Consider the following 18,787-nt stretch of genomic DNA (forward strand, 5'->3'; position numbering starts at 1 on the left):
ATCTTCTAAGAAAAATATTTTTCTATCTTCATCTTTAATGTACTTTATTTGAACTAAATCTTTACCTCTCTTATCTCTTTCTTTAACTAACTTATATATACATATTTTATTCTCCTTTGTATCTAATTTATTATATAATTCATTAAAATTTAAAATTTTATGCTTTACATATTATTTTCTTAGCATTCCTATGTGGCCCTCTATATCTTTATCAATTTTTTAAAATTTTAAATTCTAAATATATTTTCATAATAAATCTTTTTTTTTTTATTATATATTTTTACCTCACCACTAACTATTTTTTCTATTTGGAGTTTTGCCTTTCAATTATATAAATATATATTTTGTAATATTTTTAGTATCACTAACTATTTTACCCACATAATATTAGCTTCCTTATAACAATCCAAATTTTAAGATATTGAATCATGATATCAAAAATATTTTTAATAGCATTTTTTTAAATTTCTATACTTATTCTTGCACATATCAAAAGATAATAACATAAACACACATAATCATATCATAATTCAAATAATGGGGGAATATAATTCATTTATGAAAATGCCATCATACATTATAAATCATAAAATATAAAAAAGTTTATTAAATGCGGATAGCATATGTGCAAATAGCTTTGCTACTCACACCTAATCCACATACACAACAGTTGAACTTTAGGGTTAAGGGAGGCATTCGTCACCAATAGTTTTATAATAAATCTATAGATATGATATATTACATTGAAAATATACCACCCTCCTAAGGAGCAATTATTACGTCCGGTCACCGAATGCGTTCAGAGACCAATAATCACGTGTCATGTCACCTAAAACTCGGTATTGAGGACTTAGTATACATTCGGATACTCGGATACGTTCGGATTTCACCGGACGTAATAATTGCTCCCCTCCTAAGTCAAACAAAAACTCTATATTTCACATAGGTCAGATGCCAGAAATGAGGAGGCTTCAATTAGGATCTAGCTTGAGGTTATGACAAGGATCTTGATAGTGATGGTGATGGAGATCATGTTGGACTTAGGAACATTCAGGTGTTAACTATGCAAATGATGGAGTTTTGATGCTATGTATGTAAATATCCATAATATACATATTTTTGGAACCGCGGACCTCAACTTTTTGTGGTTTACCTTCCCTTTGGATTTCTGACTAGGAAACCAATTTTCTTTAATTGGTTTCTTCCCTTCTAACCGACCCTCTCTTGATTCCATTTGCAAGTTTTTCCTTAACCTAAAATTAAACGGTGAAGTTTCCATCACTTTGCTTGACCCATCGCACATTCTGATTAAGCTTACGAATGATCTTGATTACTATAGGGTATTTTGTCATTGATCCTTCATTGTTTTCAATTGTTAAATGAAACTCACGAAATGGTCGCCCAGCTTAGATGTTGGTGTTGAGTTGTCTGTTATCCCGATTTGAGTATCTTTTCTGCAATTGCGTCTGCAACTTTATACCCCTCGTATATTTCATGGTTTGGGAGCTATTTTTGGTAAACCTCTAAAATTTATGCGGCTACTTCTACCAGTTCTCGACCTTCCGTAGCTCGTGTTCTTGTTGAGCTAGATATAACTAAATCATATCCAAACTAGGTTTGGTTAGGTTTTGAAAGTTTAGGGTATGTGTAGGATGTTACCTTTAATGAATTCCCTCACTTTTGTGCTTCTTGTAAATGCATAGGCCATGTGGCTGGGAAATGTCGTCCTCCTCTTTCGGCTGACTCGTCTATTGCTGTTACTAAACCTGGTCCTATCGTGCATGCTGGGCAGGTTTTGGGAAAAGTTATTGATGATTTAGGGGATAATTCTCTTATTAATTCAAGTCCCAATGTAGTTGTTGTTTCTTATTGCTTTATCGTTTGTGAATCCTGCTTTGATTAGATCTTCTCCCCCTTCCCTTGTTGTGCTGTTTATTACTATGGTTGCTGTAGATTGTGACCCTGTAGCGAATTTTGCTGGAAATGTGGAGGTTTTTGAGGGAGATAAACCTGCGATTAATGCTCCTATTTTAGCTCAAGTGGATTCTGTAGTGGTTGGGGTCGAGTCTGTTGCCAAGGTCTCTCGGTTATGTGCTAGTGGCATTGGTGAATTTAATTGTGGTGTTAATTTTAAACATGTTTTGTCTTGTGCGGGTACTGTGTCTGCCCTATGTGATTTGGCTGTGGCTGAAGTGCCTTGTGTGGTCGCTGAGTAGTCTAATTCTTCTGTTTTTCTGATTCAAAAATTGTCTCTCGTGAATCAGGATGCTGCCTACTCTTCTGTTAATTTGGTGCTGCCTACTCTTCTATTAATTTGGATTTGGATAAGCAGGCTCGATTGAATTTAGGCTTCGTTTGGGACGGCTTTTTTATTGCTTTTTAAAACGGAGTTTTAGTACAAAAATAAAAAAATTTGTACTAAAACTCCGTTTTAGAAAGCAATAAAAAAGCCGTCCCAAACGAACCCTTAGCTTCCAGTGATAACTTTGAGGGCAATGTTAATTTTGTTAATATTCCTATTTCTGTTATGTCTAACGTTGAAATGAAAAACCATGTGCTAAGTCTGTGAAAAACTCTGTTTTGGTTCAAATTGCCTGGCTAGTTTTAGAGGATTCTCCTTCTTCTCCTTCTAGTGGGGAAAAAGCAGATTTTCATATATTTGAGAAAGATTTGGTAGGACGTTCTGTTGTTCGTGATTTTCATAATGTGATTGGTAGCAAGCATATAAGGAAAGGAAAGAAGTAATAGGGCTTGGTTTTTGTCCTTTGCGATTTTGTCGATGGTTTTTGTTGATTTCATGAACGATGATGAGGAGACCTCTGCTTCCCCTTGTTGGCTTGGGTGGTTGGCAACCTGGGTGCCTCGGTTTGATGCTTGGTGGATTATGAATTGCGTTTGTATAGCTGTCACCTACGGATGGGATGGTTCATGCTTGGCTACGAGGATGGTGCTGGGGTCCTCCATCCCGAGTCCCCTCTCGTTGCTTATTTTGATCTACTTGGTTTTATGGGTTTTTTTACTTTTTGTACGACGGACTGCTGGCCTTTAGCTGCTTTACTCTCCTTCTTTATTTTATATGTACATATATATATTTTCCTTTATTAGTTTATTCAAAATATGTGCTAGGTACTCTATGAGAAATATCCCAACGCCGCGGATAACTTTACCGGAGCCAGCTTGCTCAAACTTTTATTTGCTATATCTATAAAAGCACGTGATTACGCGTCTACCCTAGAGAAATCGAAGGCTGAGGCTGAGGAAACTCCGTGGGAAAGGTCCGCTTCGCGTGTTTGGATCGCTAACCTTTCTCTTATCCTTGCCTGGGCCTCTGTGAAATATCTATCGACGAATTTCTCATCTCTCAATCTTCTCGATTTGTTCCTACTGGTATGATTTCAGTCGGTCGATCCTACTTTTTATTTTCTTGCGTAATTTGAAATATATATTCTATTGCCTTTATCAGCCTTCGTGATTTTCTAGGGTTTCAATTGAAATTGCGAGTTTGCTTGATTTGTTGTTTATCGGGTACTGTTATTAAGGTTGTCGATTGTTTTCCTCTGCTTCCGTTTTCTAGGGTTTTCGTTTGCGTATCATGGCACCAGCACCGTATGGACGCTATGGAAGGCCCGATTCCTTTTGCAGTGAATTTGGTGTTGATGTTTTGAGAAACAAAGAATATTACCAGGAGCGACATCATGTAGCGGATTGGCAGGGAAGCGACGGGATGGATCTGCAAAAGGATGGAGGGTATGGAGATTACATTAAAGGGAAAAATTTTCCTATTTTTGGGAATTTTAATATGAATGGAATTAATGGAAAGATGCAGGCGGTTGGCTGGATTTCCAAAAGGTTCATGGACCGTGAGCCTGGTGAGTTGTCCAGCGAAGACAGTTCTGGAATTGAAGATGGAGTTAAGGGATTAGAGGACAATGATGAGGCTTCCTCATGTAAGAAGAGGAAGTTCTCATCGATAGAGTGGGGCAGGGATGCCAAGAAAAGCAGAGTTTTTAAACAAAAGACCAGAAACGAGGAGGCTTTCCAATCACATTCTTCACTTCCACAAAAGTTTTTTGAACCCATATGTGCTAAGAAAATTACAAAATCTGAGGAATTGTTGGCCTTATCGGATCAGAAGGCTTCTATTGATTTTGTTCACGGCTCGCAATTGGAGAATGGTGATTTTTCTGTACAGATGGAAGAAGATTTTGTGCCGGCAAGTTCCATCTCTTTGTCAAGATGGGCGCATGTGAATGATTCCTTTGATGATGATGAAGATGCTACTCCTGATGTGGATTTGTTGCCCAACGGGAGAAAAAACATTCTTTTGGCTTTTGAACGAGATCCGAGACTGGTGCCTGGTGAAGTTACTTTCAGAGAAGGTACCAAAGGGTCTACAGCTGGTGAACTATGTGGAGAGTCTTATTTGAATCCTGTGGAGGATATTGATGGCCTGGATGCATCTGGAGAGGACTCAAATGGATTGGAAAGTGATGGTTCATTAGAAGGTTGCAGGGCTAGGACATCGGATTCTGTGGAACCTCCCTATAGAAGTATAAACATGTTCCAAGGTTGTAGGACTGTAGATGAATTTGAGAAGCTTAACAAGATTAATGAAGGAACTTATGGAATTGTGTACAGAGCAAAGGACAAGAAAACTGGAGAAATTGTAGCTTTGAAGAAGGTAAAGATGGAGAAGGAGCGGGAGGGTTTCCCTTTGACATCCTTAAGGGAAATTAACATTTTGTTATCTCTTCACCACCCATCTATTGTGGAAGTTAAGGAAGTTGTTGTGGGCAGGGATCTTGATTGTGTTTTTACAGTGATGGAGTACATGGAGCATGATCTCAAGGGGTTGATAGAGACTATGAAAAAGCCCTTCCATCTGAGTGAAGTTAAATGCTTGATGCTGCAGCTCTTTGCTGGTGTCAAGCATCTTCATGATAATTGGGTACTGCATAGGTAATATTGTGCATTGGTTTTGCCATACTTTGCTTTGCTGAAAATTTAGGTGTTGATTTTTGTTTGAACCTGTTTTCGCTGCCTTTTGCAGGGATTTGAAGACATCGAATCTTCTCTTCAACAATCGCGGTGAGCTAAAGATATGCGATTTTGGTTTATCTCGTCAATATGGGAGTCCATTGAAGCCATATACTCAGTTGGTTGTGACTTTGTGGTACAGGTTAGTTTCATGCTTGCTTTCTTAACAAGCGCCTCATAGGTTGCATAATCTTCGAGGACTTTTGGATCTTGCTTTTTGGACTTTTAGTTCTTGTTTCTAAATGTGATATAACTTATGGTTTGCTTGGCGTTTACTTCTAACTATAGGGCTCCTGAATTGCTATTAGGAGCAAAGAAATATTCAACTGCTATAGACATGTGGTCGTTGGGTTGCATAATGGCTGAGCTCTTGACCAGGGAACCATTATTTCCCGGGAAGAGTGAACTTGATCAACTTGACAAGGTATGCTCTTTTTTTTTGCACTGGTTATTGTTTAATTAGATCTTGTTTTTTTAATTTCTACAATTTAATAACATGTTATTGTTCTACTATAGATATTTAAAACTCTTGGAACTCCTGATGAGAAAATTTGGCCTGGATTCGGCAGATTGCCTGGTGCCAAAGTTAATTTTGTCAAGAAACCGTAAGTCAACTGGTTTTGCTTTGATAAAAATGAGATTTCTCCACTTAAAAATTGATCTTCCAGCTTGCTAGCATTTGTTCCTTCTGATTGTTCACTACTGCCCCTTCTGCGATACTGATGAACTCTTTTTCTTTCAGTTTTAAGCTGCAGGAGAAGTTTCCACGAAGTTCTGCTGCATCATTTTTGGGCCGCCCATCTCTTTCTACTGCTGGATTTAACTTGCTGACTCAGCTTCTAACCTATGATCCTGAGAAGGTGAGACTTATGAAAAAATATTTGCTTTATTTTTTTCTCATAATTTTGGTAATTAATATCCTTAGCTGCTTTAATTATATCCTAGTACTGCCTAATATTGTTACCTCCTCTATGCAGAGGATAACAGTCGATGATGCCCTTAATCATCCCTGGTTTCGTGAATCTCCCCTTCCTACGACAAAGGATTTTATGCCAACATTTCCTCCTCAACATAGGCAAGACAGGTATTTGGAGCCATTGAAAAGCAGCAGAAAATGAGCATGTCTGTATCAAGTACATATTTTTCTTCCTCATGAATACATCCTTTCAGGCATCGGCAAAGAATTATGAAGAGCCCAATTCCACTGGAAGAGCTAATGCAGAAAGATTCACAATAGTTGGGTACCTGTGACTTTTTAGATAAGTGAATAGAAGGGTAATCGGTGACATAATCTAAATTTCAGTCATCACTGATTTACTTTAGGTGAGAGATTTGGTACGTATATGAAATGGGCTCCTTGTGTTTATGTGAGCAGACATTTGATGCTGTTCTTTAGCAGGAACCCCAGATGAATTTGGGGCGATAATATTCTATTCCTTTCCTCAATGGAAACTTCTGTTGCAGGACTATCTGGTCTGCAATGCCGGTGATGCTTTGAAAGTTTTTTTTGTGCAGCCTGGACTGCAAGGTGTAGTTTCTGACATTTTTTGTCTTCATTTTTATATGATCATACCCAATGGAAAAATTCTGTACATATTTTGACTAATAATTTGTAAATGTTCTCAAAAGCTGGTTTATTTGTTGGAAAATAGTTGAATGTGAATGAGCATGTTTTGAGTTATAATATTTGATGCTTTCTTTGCAAGAGGCAAATGGTGTTAAGAGATGAGAACGGTTCTTTTCTACCCAGAACTGAAGAAAACATATGGGCTCCTTGTGTTTTATCAAGGAAAGGTAATTATTAATTATTGCTCGTTATTTATAATAATTTTTAGGCATGGCTAAAAGTCTCATAGTTTCGAAGGAAATTTATTGTTAATGAGATTACTCGGAATTTCAAATTAAGTTCTTCCATGAGTACTAAAGATGTGAAACACTATTTCAATTCTGGGAAGGCAATTTATTTTTGCAGATGGAATTTGTATTCATGTTTCTCAACTGATGGGTGTCTTATGGTGTAATGTCTAGAGTCTGAGGTATCTTGTTTGTTTTTTTTCTGTTTTGTTAGGTACGTTTTCATTTGATTAATTCCATTTTCAAACTTCACTAGCAAATCCTTTCTGCTGATGGGGATAATTAACGGAAATTTTGTACCTGTAATGCTTTTATATTTTGGACCAATTTTCACTTTCTAATGATTTAGATGGAAATCAAATGCTGGAATTCTTGTGCAGTGCTAGCATTTCACCAGTTTCCATGATATTAAACAAAATCGCTCAAAATAATAACAGAAGCACTAATTGAATGTTCAACATTGAGATGCCGTACTAAGATATTTATATGCATAGTATGCCTATAGTCATGGGAGTGGTGTAAGGAGATGAAGTCTCAAAGATGAGGAAAATGTTTGCTTGTCAATATGCATATGCATTTGCGTGCATTTCCTTGAAGTCAACATAAGAAATAATCCAGAAATAACTTTTATGATATATTTGTAAAGGTTAAGGAAAAATATTCTACATAGACATTCTAACTTTTGTATGATTAAAATTGGGCACCTTACAATCTGCATTATCGACTCATCCTTTTTATTGCCAAGTATGACCGTGACTCTGAGCAGGTTGCCTTAAAAAGTTCGTAATGATGTGACATGGATCACATACTGTAGTTCTTTATGTCCACGAAGATACCATCTGCATTCAGAAAGACGTAAGACCTTCAAAATGAGCTGGTTTATTCATCATAAAAAAGTTTCAACCGAATTATATGAACTTACAGATGTGCATAGACATATGGGAAGTAAGAAAATATGAATGCCTAATTCATCATCCTTATTTGTCCTGGATTTCATATGCAGTCCCACTTATTATTTGTCTGTGGAGTTTTTTAAAAACACATAACCCTATTCTCTCCCATGATTTGGAGCAACTTTGCAATGATCATGAACTATGTAAGAAGCATGGTCTATCTGTTCTAAAAAATTCTTTTTTTTACCCTTTCAAACAGTGATGCTGGAATTGTGTTGTGCTATTACATCTTCGTGACGTGAATAATATATGTATTATTACTATTATAATATTCTCTTCTTGAACTTTTATTTTGGTGTACAACTTGAAATCTGCAACTATTTTTGTGTTAGATCTTAACTTTTCCTAGCAGGACTTCAAATAGGTTAAAAAGGATTCAATTATTTCCTCAAATCCTTTCTACCCTCTGGCTTTTAGGAGGTAAGAATAATTGTTGTGCATGCCGTGGGCCATACTCTCACTCTCTCTCTCTCCCCATGTTGCCCTTATTCTAGATTGATCTGTCCCCATGTATCTCTTTTTTTATTGCATACTAATGAAGTTTGACCAATTCCTTATTTCTGTTTAATAATGTATATGCCCTTGCAAATGGAACTTGGATTACTGCTGATGTTGTCTGCAGAGGAACTTGGTTTTTCTACAGTGGGTGGGTGAGAGAGTAGATAGTTGCAGCCTTGCCATTTGGACTCCACATACCATGGCAATGGACGAAGATGCCAACATTGCATGTGGATTGCTCCAAATATGCTTTTATGGCTAGTTTGCTTCATTGTAAGTGTCCATAAGTGATTCAATCTCATTTCTTGAAGCCAAACGTTTGTTTTGTTGAAATTGGGTGAAGGTTTTTTCTTATTTTGAAAACCAACTTTAAATCTCACCAGTCAACAACAGAACTAACTGGGGTTCTATTGTTTTTACTGATTGGGATGTAGAATTTATGAATTTGTTACAGCGCTATGCAGGACTGGAAGGTGCACTCTTTATTTTATAGTTTTTACTGTTTGGCAGATTAATGTTCACTTTTTAACTTGTCATACGGCATTTGCACCTCACAAATTCTTGTCTTCTCACCTGCTGAATGGTAAGTTACGAGAAAAAAGTTCTCTTAGACTATCGGGATCAATTTTTTTTTAATGAGCTGACGCATGCTTATGCTTCTGCTTTTTCCGTGGGTACAGGATAGCAGGTGGCAGTTGTTTAGTTTCACAAGCTACTTGTGGGTGAAACTTTTCTCAGGAATTCTGTTATGATGCTAAAATCATATTTCTTATTAATACATTATTCCATTTTGTCATATTAAAGAAGCTTTGCTTTTGACAGTGTTAACATTACAAATTGCAAGTGGAACTATCCTCTTCGCTAAGGATTTATATTGATTATTGTGGTTCATGGAGAAAAAGTTGTATTGCGATGAGTGAGATTTATTATTGATTAATCAACCTATTATATATCAAACTCATTTCAAAAGAATATCAACAGTAAAACCCATCCTGAAGTTTATGCAGTTTTAATTATTAGTGTTTGTTAGGCCCATACTGTTTCAGTTGACTAATTATGCATCACTGAAGAATCTTTTCCTCTTTTATGGCCACGGGTTCTAAAACATGGAAATATTGGAAGCAGTAAAATTATATGTATGGTACTTCATCCAATTTTAATGCAATGCCATTTTGTATTAAATATTCTTTAGCGGCCTAAGACATTGGTATTTGGAATTTAAAAAAAGAAAGTTTATTCTAGGGTTTTCATCTCTCTATATTGTTAAAATTTTACTTCCTGCACTTAATTTTTTCATAATCAATTTTTTATTTCAGTATTTTTTCACTTTTCATGATTTCTTCAAGCTGTTCACCAGTGTAAACCAAATTATCACTTTCAAGGTTAAAATTGGCAATGCAATTTTCTGTTACCACGTTGACTTTTATTATTGGTGTTTTGTTTTCGGTTAGAGAAATTTGATTGTGAAGGGGGAGGGAAAACTTGGTTATTATTAGTTCAAATGAAGCCTGGTGCTAATCTTCCTGTCATAGCGAACTAGTAAATTCATTGCTACCTCTTAGGGTTCATTTGAGACAAATGCAGCTTTTTGTAAAGATGATTGTAAAGCTATTTTGGGATAAATAATTTTTTTTTTTAAAGCGGCATCCTAACATAGAATTTTTTTGAAAGTAATAAAAAAAAAAAAAAACAGTTGTCAAATAGAAGTAGTGGTGGTGGCCTGAAAAGTCAAATAGTAAAAAAATTGTCTCAAAAGAAGCCTAAAGCTTGCATACAGCATGGAAAGTCCATAAAACTGCTTTCCCATGTTAAAGCGGTTATACATTTTACCAGTGGAATATTGGAGATCATAGTGATTCTTGTTTATATTTTGAATTGCAGTTCTGATGTTTTCAGTTGGCAGAATTTTTGGCAAAAGGGATTCAAATAGCAGTTTGCCTTGCAAATTAACATCATGCTCCGGTACTCTATTGTTGTATGTAGGACTGTAGGAATTTGCTCAAGATTGTGCTATAACCTTGTTAAGTGTGCATTTAGTACGTTCAATATTTTTATTGAGAAATTTTCAACGGCATCCCTTTGATAATAGCCGTTCTTAGAAAATCTAAGCTAGCTTTTATTACATTACTGTTTGGACTCATCAATTTTAACCAAAGCATGGGCACAGAAAGCCTAGAATTGTTATTTGACTGCAGCAACACTAACTTGGTAGGGTTTTCTAAAGATTTTTCCGACAAAAAATAGGGTATAGTGGCTCATGTGCAGCTTCAAGATGGTTCGTATAGGGATCTTCATTCATTGCCCCTTATCAAGTAAGTTCTCTGAGAGAATATTCTAGCAAAATCATTTCCATGTAATAGACTGACGATGTTATCAAATTGGTCAAAGTGGTTGACATGGTTTCTTCCTTAAACCCCTCTTCGAGAGGATTTCAATTCCCAAGAACTAAACTCTACAAGTCCGGAAGTTTTTATGCCTAGTAGTAGTGGTGCTGATGAGTCAAGAGATTGTTTATATTTATTTCATACATCGGTTCGCATAGATGGAAAGGTTAAATAGGTTGTTTTGATTCCAACAAATAGAGCTGAATAATACTAGAAGTTCGTAGAAGCCTTCGATGTTTAGGGTTTAGGTGATTAATGAGAGTTTAAAGTCATAGTAGTTATAAAGGCTAATCAGCGACAAGTCTCTTGATTGCCTCCATTTATGATCAACATGTTCATCTCTATTAGTTGAAGACAAGAGAATTAGTTTTCACCACTATACAAACCTCAAGGAGAGAAAAAAAAAAACAAGTTATTGGTCTTCTAGAGGAGAAAACCATGGCGCTGGTAGAGCGAGCTGGTAAACCAACAATCTTAACCTTTCATGTGCTGCTTGCTACTTACTAGTTCCTTCTTCCATGAGACTTATAGAGAAAGTATTATTATATTGAATGAATGTTGTAATGGGCATTCCACATAGTTCATGGCACGTATGCTGGGATGAATGATAGAATAATGATTGGATATGATAGAAGTGAAGTGTTGTGTGGAACTTTCATCAAATAGCTAGGCTCAAATGGGCCTTATTGAATGCTACTCTCATAGATGATATTTATTGGCAGAGGGTGAAAGCTCTTTTATAGGAGTGTTGAAGGATCATAGAGCACTTGAGTGTACCTGAAGAAAGCGCGAGGACTGATGATAAAAGGCATAAATTGATAGATATGTATAACCTGCTTCTCATAGTTGTTGCATAAGGCTTCATTGCTTCTCTAGAGAAACTTTTCTTTGATTACATAGTTTAATCGTTTACCTTAGCTATGATTTATTATGTTGAGAATTTTCACCAAGTTGTTTTATAGTTGATTGATGTTGGGTAGGTCTACTTTGGAAGCTATTATTTTTTGAAAGGTTTGATGAAGAAGTATAGAGAGAATAAGGAGAATCTACATATGATATTTATTGATTTAGAGAAAGCATATGATAAAGTTTCAAGAGAAGTGCTATGGAGAGTTTCTAGAAAAGAAAGGGATTAATAATGCTTATATTCAAGTCAATAAGGATGTGTATGCAAGAGTTATTTCTTTGTGTTCAAACACAAGGTAGTTTGACCAGGTATTTTTCTATTTCTGTTGGATTAAATCAAGGATCGGCCTTAAGCCCGTATCTTTTTGTGTTAGTTATGGATGTTCATTAGACATTTGCAAGAGGTTGTACCATGGTGTATGCTTTTTGTTGATGATATTCTTCTTGTTGATAAGACTAGAAGGAGTTGAAGGTAAAGTTGAATTATGGAGGTTAACTGATGTAGAACTATGAATGCTTTAAATGATGGATGTAAGAATTTGCATGCTTTCAAGTAAGAGCAATAAGAATTAATGTTAGACAACGAAAATGGAAAACAAGAAAGGGGTGCCTTAGTTTAGGCCAAGTCACACAGTAATAATTAGGATCACAAAACAGTTATAAAATTCAACATAAGCAAATATAGAGGATTTCCAATAACATCTCTAGATTAACATCGAGATTAGATGCATAGAAATCCATCACTCATTCCCTACGTTTACTAAGCTTTGGCAGAGAGCTTTGCACGGTTCTTTATGCTTGATACACAACCACAATCGAAGGAGAATAGGAAGGAAATTGAGGGGGAAAGAGTTCACCCTTGTCTTGGTGTGACGATGATTTGCCACTTAACGCTGGAAAGTTGTTCTTTTATGAGTTCCGATAGAGTGAATATGATACGCTCTAAGTATTCCTCGACTGAATTTTCTACCTACGAATTGACGTCGAAGAAAGGAGATCGGAGGATGTCGACGAAGCCTTGTTCGCTGTAGACGAAGTCGGAGTCGAGTACAGGATCGGTCATGCATAAGATACATGGCTTTGAAATTCTGTGGAAGACGCTCTTTGTTGTCTTTAAGGATTCTCCTTGAGAGAGAAGTTTCTCCAAGGAATTCAAGTAGAAGAAGGGATGGGAAGGTGGTCGACCAAGGTAGGAGGCTTGGGAGAGTTTAGGTTCAGATTTTGGTGGAGTTAGGATTAGGTAGGGTTGGCTAGGTTAGAGAGGGAGGTGGGGAAATATGGTTCAGATTTTAAAGGAAGATGATGGAGGGAAATAGGGTTTGAAGTTTGAATTTACATAAAGAGAAAGGGAGGGAAAATCAATCCTTAATGAGAGGCTTGATTGAAGTAATTAGAGGGAAGGGAATTAATGTGGAGGGAAAGAGATGGGGAGAAGGGGGGCTGACGAAATGGTGATGGAGATGGGGGTTTAGGGAAGGGGATTTACTACTTGTTTAATTGGGAATCCCAAATTAAGGAAGAGGATTTAAATCCAATCCAATTCAAAATTGATTTGGATTTGTTTTGAAGAACTTTCCTAAAATAGAATTCTATTTTAGGAAATATTTTAAAATTCAAAATTGATTGAATAATTGAAATCAAGACTTTCCCAATAGTGTTTATGTAGAGAAGGAAAGTAATGACGAGGTGGTTTGAATTTTTGAGGCAAAGGGGGATGGAGTAGGTCGGAGGCTCGGTTAGGGTTGGGGTGGGAATTTGGGTGACTTGGAGATGGGAGGATGGGGTGTTAGCCGAGTAGGAAGGGGGTTGTGGTGTGGAGCATGGCCGAGAGGTGGGATGTGGGGATGAGGGTTGGCCGGCGGGGAGAAGGATTGGAGGTGGTCAACAGCTTTGGGAGAGAGGGCTTGGCCGAACGGTGGAAGGGAGGGGAAGGGAAGAAGAAGAATAGATTAAGGTATAAAAGAGGCACCAACTCGGATGCTTCTAAGGTTGGTGGGTGATTCGTTTCCCCTCTCCTAGGGATTTCTCTCCAAAGCTCTCAAGCTCTCATAAAACACAGAGTTGCAAAAATTTTCATTATAATTCTTCATTAACTTGAAAAGAAACATATGAGGCTTATAAATAGCCTCCTACAATGAAAGAGAACAAAAAAACAACGTTGCCCGTAGAGCTTACATATGACTCGACCCTTAATTAAGGGTAAAACGAAAAATGCAAATAAAACAAATACATAATGCAAACAAATAAAACAAATACATATAATGAATCAAAAATAGATCAGTGCGATCATGGCTGTAGATCGTCGGCCATATCTCTGATATACTTTCCATGATCTGATGTCCCCATCATTAACGTTAGGGTCTAAAAGTTTTTGGTTGAGTAGATCTAAAATCGAACATATGGACTATAATTTTAGTCGTGACAAATCTACTGTGGGGATTGTGACTTTGGGCGATCAAGTCATTAATAAGATTACACGTTTTAGATATCTTTGGTCTATTCTTCAAAGTGATGGTGAAATAGATGGGAATATTATTAGTAGAATTCAAGTTGGATTGTTAAGTTGAGGAATGCATTGGGCGTGTTGTGTGATAAAAAAGTCTCCCTCAAATTTAAGGAAAAAATCTTTAGGATGGTGGTGAGACCTCCAATGCTTTATGGTGTAGAATGCTGGCCATTAAAAGAGAAGCATACTATTAAGTTAAGTGTTGTAAAGATGAGGATGCTCAGCTGGATGAGTGACTTTATTTTTAGAGACAGAATACGAAATGAGCATATGCATGAAAAGGTTGGAGTACCTCGAGTGTAAAATAAGATTAGAGAGAGTTTTCTTAGATGGTTTGGTCACATAAAATGGCGGCCTTCCGATGATCTTGTTAGGAAACTAGCTTATGTTAATAAAGATAGAGGTAGACCTAAAAAGATTTGGTTAGAAAATATTAAAAATGACATTTCTTTATTAGATTTTAATAAGAATTTGACTCTAAACATGGCACAATGGAGAAAAAGAATTCATGTAGCCGACCACACGTAGTGGGATAAAGGTTATTGTTGTTGTTATTGTCATCGTTGTCTTATAGTCGATTGAAATCTTTAGGAGACTTGTCATGGGCAAGGATGTGGTTTTAGAGGTGGGCAATGAAAAGTTTTTTAGTTTAAGTTGGATCAATGATTAATCAATTGTGGATGTTCTTGATTTGTTCTGTCCTTCATGTTCTCAAGTGATGTAATGGCCTATATGCAATTGAACCCAGCGTAATAAAAATATCATTTTAGATCGTTTGGAAATCTTAAAAAAAAAAAAATCTCCATGTGTACTAGTTCATCTTCCTCTTGTTCCTCCAGCATACTTAGAAGGATTTTGAGAAGTAGTTGAGTGGATTAGAGTTGTTGCGTCCTGGAGTATTCGCGGTGGTAGAGAAATGTATAGTTTAACGTCTTAACGTTGTACGAAGATCCAGCACACAATCAGATAAGAGAGAGAGGGTATTGCGTTCATAAGAGACACCAGAGTTTTTACGTGGAAACTTTTGAAAAGGGGGAAAAACCATGGGGTCTGGCCCAATTTGAATGAATTCACTAGTATTTGCAGTCGATTACAAATGAGGCCCTTCCTTGGGAGAAGACATTGGCTTGATGGTACAAATGTACATCATATATAGCGCATTACATTGTGGGAGTTACAATATAGACATGTTTGTTTAGTCGGCGTGAACATAGTCGATAGGATAGAGGTCAGAAAGATCGTTGTCTGGTGATGGAGGTTAGAAGGAACGTAATATGCAGGAGATCGAGGTCAGAAAAACCGTTGTCTAGCGATGTTAGTCAGAAGGTCCGTAGTATGCGACGGAGGTCGAAAGGACCATAATCGACAGGAGACAGGGGTCCGAAAGATCATAGTTTACCGGAGATCGGGGATATAAAGATCGTTGTAGTATGGTGGTACTCTGGTAGAACTCTAGGCATCAGGTGGTAGCCCGACAGAAGTCTAGGCCTCAAGTGGTGGTCCGACAGAAGTCCGAGGGCCAGACGGTGGTCCAGCAAGGATGAGGGCCTCAGGCGGTGGTCCAGCAAGGATGAGAGCCTCAGGTGGTGGTCCGGCGAAGATGAGGGCCTCAGGCGGTGGTCCAGCAAGAATGAATGCCTCAGGTGGTGGTCCGGCGAGACTCCGGCGGTGGTCGATGAGGAGCTTCTTCCTTCTCTTCCTTCTCTTATTCTCTTCTTGATTGGGATTCCCTTTCAAGAGAAATGAGGGGTCTATTTATAGATTTCTGAAGTGGCATGGTCTGTAAATAGGTGAGAGATCAAGGGTAAATAAGGAGTGGTCGGATGGATGGCCGATGTTGAATCCCTTGATCATGGACCGTTTGATGGACATTTGAATGTCTTAGTGATGTCGGAATTCAACGATCTTGGGCTCGTTGGATTTGTCTCGTCGAGCCGCTCGATTCAACTATAAGCACGTAATGTTTGGAAACTGTTTGGTAATCCAAATTGTGGTTCGAACCTTCCAACAGTGCTTTCCTTGATTTGGACTCATTTGGTCTCGGATTGAGTCGAATTTGGTGTCGTTGGGTTCGTATTTCTGAGACGTTCAATTTGAATGTAAATTTGCTGAAATCGGAGTTCCGATGGTCCCAATTTTAATTTTGGAAGTTTCTAACTTGATTTTGCATTGAGATTCATGCATGATCAAGATAATTTTTCTATGACGTATCAAGAGTATTGTTTATTCAATGAAAAGGTTTCTGTAGATGTGCTCAGGTTCAATCATGCCTTGATCTCTACTCAATTTATGCTATTTTCCAATTTTCCCAGAAAAGAGTATGCGTGGTTACATAGCTCATCTTTATTTGTCTATTGAGAGCTTTGACTATCACTCAAGCAGTTTTGGGTTTGAGTCTTATGTATGTGATATGTGTGAGTTTGTCTTAATTGATCTAAATGTCTCAAAAAAAAGTATGTGGGGATTGAGCTAGCTTTAATCACTCGAGAAGGGGTTTGTTCGCTCTCCACTCATGGTTCGAGTGCCGGGGAATGGGATTTGGCTGCTTAATTTGTGATAGTGTCAACCTATATCCATTGTAATTAGTGATTGTGTTAGAGTAATCACTTAAGATAAAGCCTTGATAATCAAAATTTGTTTATGTGGAGAATGATTTAGGGAAACATTTTCAGGTGGATTTAATAAAATGAGAGAAGATTGTAGAGAAATGATTTGGAAGGGAATTTCACCCAACTGACATTCTTGAATTTGAAAGAATGTACACAAGTTTGGTTGCTTAACAATTGCCACAGTAAAAAAACTTAGCAAGCAATGTAAAGTAAATTTCAGGCAGTATAAAATGTCAAAATTCTGAAAATCTGGCAGTGCAAAATATATGCTTTTGTAAAATCTAGATGAAAGTTAAGGAGGTTCAATCAGCATGTGCCTAAATATCAGATATTGTAACTAAGATTTTGTTTGAGATAATTTTTTTATTATTTTTTAAAGTAGTTTTTTAGTATAAAAATTTTAATAATAGAAATTTTTTTTAGAAAACAGTATAAAAAAAGTTGTCATAAATCAAAAGTAGTTTCAATCATGTCACCAAGTAGAGTTTAATCTTATATGTTGGAAGTTTAGGCAAGGATGTAGGTTGGATTCATCATAATTTTTGCACTTATTTTAAAATTTAAATATATTCAATTTTCTTGCAAATATAGTTTTTAAATTTGACATTTGTTTCAATGTTTGGATCATGGTTTTAAAAAATGAACCGGATTGGTCGATTCAATCGTGAACCGGTCAGATGACCAGTCTAGTTTGGTTGTTTTAAAATCGGTTCAATAATGTTTTAATTAAATTAAGTTTTGGATTTTTATACTCTTATGTGATATTTAAAAAATATATATTTTAAAGTAATTATGTAAGTTTTATATTTTTATAATTTAATATTTTGCTTAATTTTATCTCATATTTAAACTGATAGTATCATTATTATATTAATTTTATTAAATTTTATCAATAATATTATTTATTACTTCATTCAGTTTCATTGGTCGAACTTTGAACTTTTTTTCTTTCGATTCATTGTGTGATCTGGTTTTCACAATCTTGATTTGGATGATTAAGTTTTTAAAAAAATACAACAAATTCACTTTTCCCTTATGGGTATAATCTAGACTATCCTTTTCGGCTTAATCATCATAGCAAATTCATGCTACGGCTCTTTTTAACGAGAAATTATTGTGTGTGGAATTCGAATGCATTCAAATTACAATCTGCGCATATCAGATGCACTCCGGGTCCAATGCATTCAGTGATGTGGTGCATACTGATTGGAATCCGAATGCATTCGGATTCTGCACACGATAATTTCTCCTCTTTAACAACATCGAAGGTCACTCTACCCCAAGCTATCATTTTTAAACATCCCATTTGATTATTGTAACTTTGTCTATGGAATATGATAAGCTGAACTCCAAGTCCTGTAGTAATTACTACTGTGCTCTTAAATTAACGATTTTATAAGGGTTTCAATAATTAAGATCATTAAGGGAATTTTCAAGATGATCATAATAATGCTTTATATATATATATATATATTGAGTATATATTGAGCCACTCGACGACCTGAGTTGCCAAATCAAAGGACCTAACTATTAAATAAATAATGATGAATCCTACATCTCCTTCCATACAGGCCACATATAACTGCACTACTCTTAGACATGGATCCACCTGTTCTGCCATACACTAAGTAAACTACCCTCCTCAGATCATCTGTATTTAACTTACTGCTCATCCCATTGACATTACATTTCAAGTGCTCCAAAAATCTCTTTTATCTCATATCCCACAATTTGTCAGTTAACATCAAATAATTTTTGGTCAACCTATTGCTCTTCTCGAGCTTAGTAAGATTTGAATTCTAAATGGATCTAATAATTTATAAAAATCCATTAAAATCCTCCTAAATTAATTAAAAACGGGTCAAACCGGGTTGATTTCGGATTTCCGGGTCAACTCAAACCCAATCCGATTTTACAAACGGGTCGAAATCCCTAACCCAAACCCGACCCGGTTCGGGTTCGGGTTGACCCGAACCCGAAACTTTTGGGTCGGGTCAAATATTGACGCCCCTAGTGGGATTATTTAGACTTGGTTGATGA

The 18,787-nt window shown here is 36.5% G+C and overlaps 1 protein-coding gene across 29 annotated transcripts; it reads left to right on the top strand.

The window, feature by feature from the left end:
* The first annotated feature begins 3,158 nt into the window (after nt 1-3,158).
* LOC110104464 (cyclin-dependent kinase G-2) lies at nt 3,159-9,355 on the top strand. 29 transcript variants are annotated; one of them, XM_028696367.1, is made up of 13 exons: nt 3,159-3,387; nt 3,575-4,959; nt 5,051-5,179; nt 5,326-5,461; nt 5,554-5,642; nt 5,780-5,897; nt 6,015-6,121; nt 6,208-6,273; nt 6,361-6,404; nt 6,502-6,565; nt 6,746-8,615; nt 8,797-8,925; nt 9,023-9,352. In XM_028696367.1, coding segments are annotated over exons 2-9 (2,013 nt in total). In that variant the 5' UTR covers nt 3,159-3,387; nt 3,575-3,592; the 3' UTR covers nt 6,362-6,404; nt 6,502-6,565; nt 6,746-8,615; nt 8,797-8,925; nt 9,023-9,352. The 29 variants fall into 29 exon arrangements, with proteins under 29 accessions (XP_028552200.1, XP_028552198.1, XP_028552164.1 ...); XM_028696365.1 differs by having other exon boundaries at nt 6,361-6,372; XM_028696331.1 differs by having other exon boundaries at nt 6,208-6,565; nt 6,746-6,831; nt 8,197-8,615; nt 9,023-9,355.
* The last annotated feature ends 9,432 nt before the right edge of the window (nt 9,356-18,787 follow it).

The sequence above is a fragment of the Dendrobium catenatum genome, unplaced genomic scaffold (genome assembly GCF_001605985.2).
Source record: "Dendrobium catenatum unplaced genomic scaffold, ASM160598v2 fragScaff_scaffold_80, whole genome shotgun sequence".
Lineage (NCBI taxonomy): Eukaryota > Viridiplantae > Streptophyta > Magnoliopsida > Asparagales > Orchidaceae > Dendrobium > Dendrobium catenatum.

Bases quoted from the DNA above. Each gene is read 5' to 3' on its own strand.
- LOC110104464 (XM_028696286.1), top strand. From the start codon at position 3,593: ATGGCACCAGCACCGTATGGACGCTATGGAAGGCCCGATTCCTTTTGC. The intron at 5,180-5,325 runs GTTAGTTTCATG...TTCTAACTATAG, and splicing joins GTTGTGACTTTGTGGTACAG to GGCTCCTGAATTGCTATTAG. The intron at 5,898-6,014 runs GTGAGACTTATG...TCCTCTATGCAG, and splicing joins TAACCTATGATCCTGAGAAG to AGGATAACAGTCGATGATGC.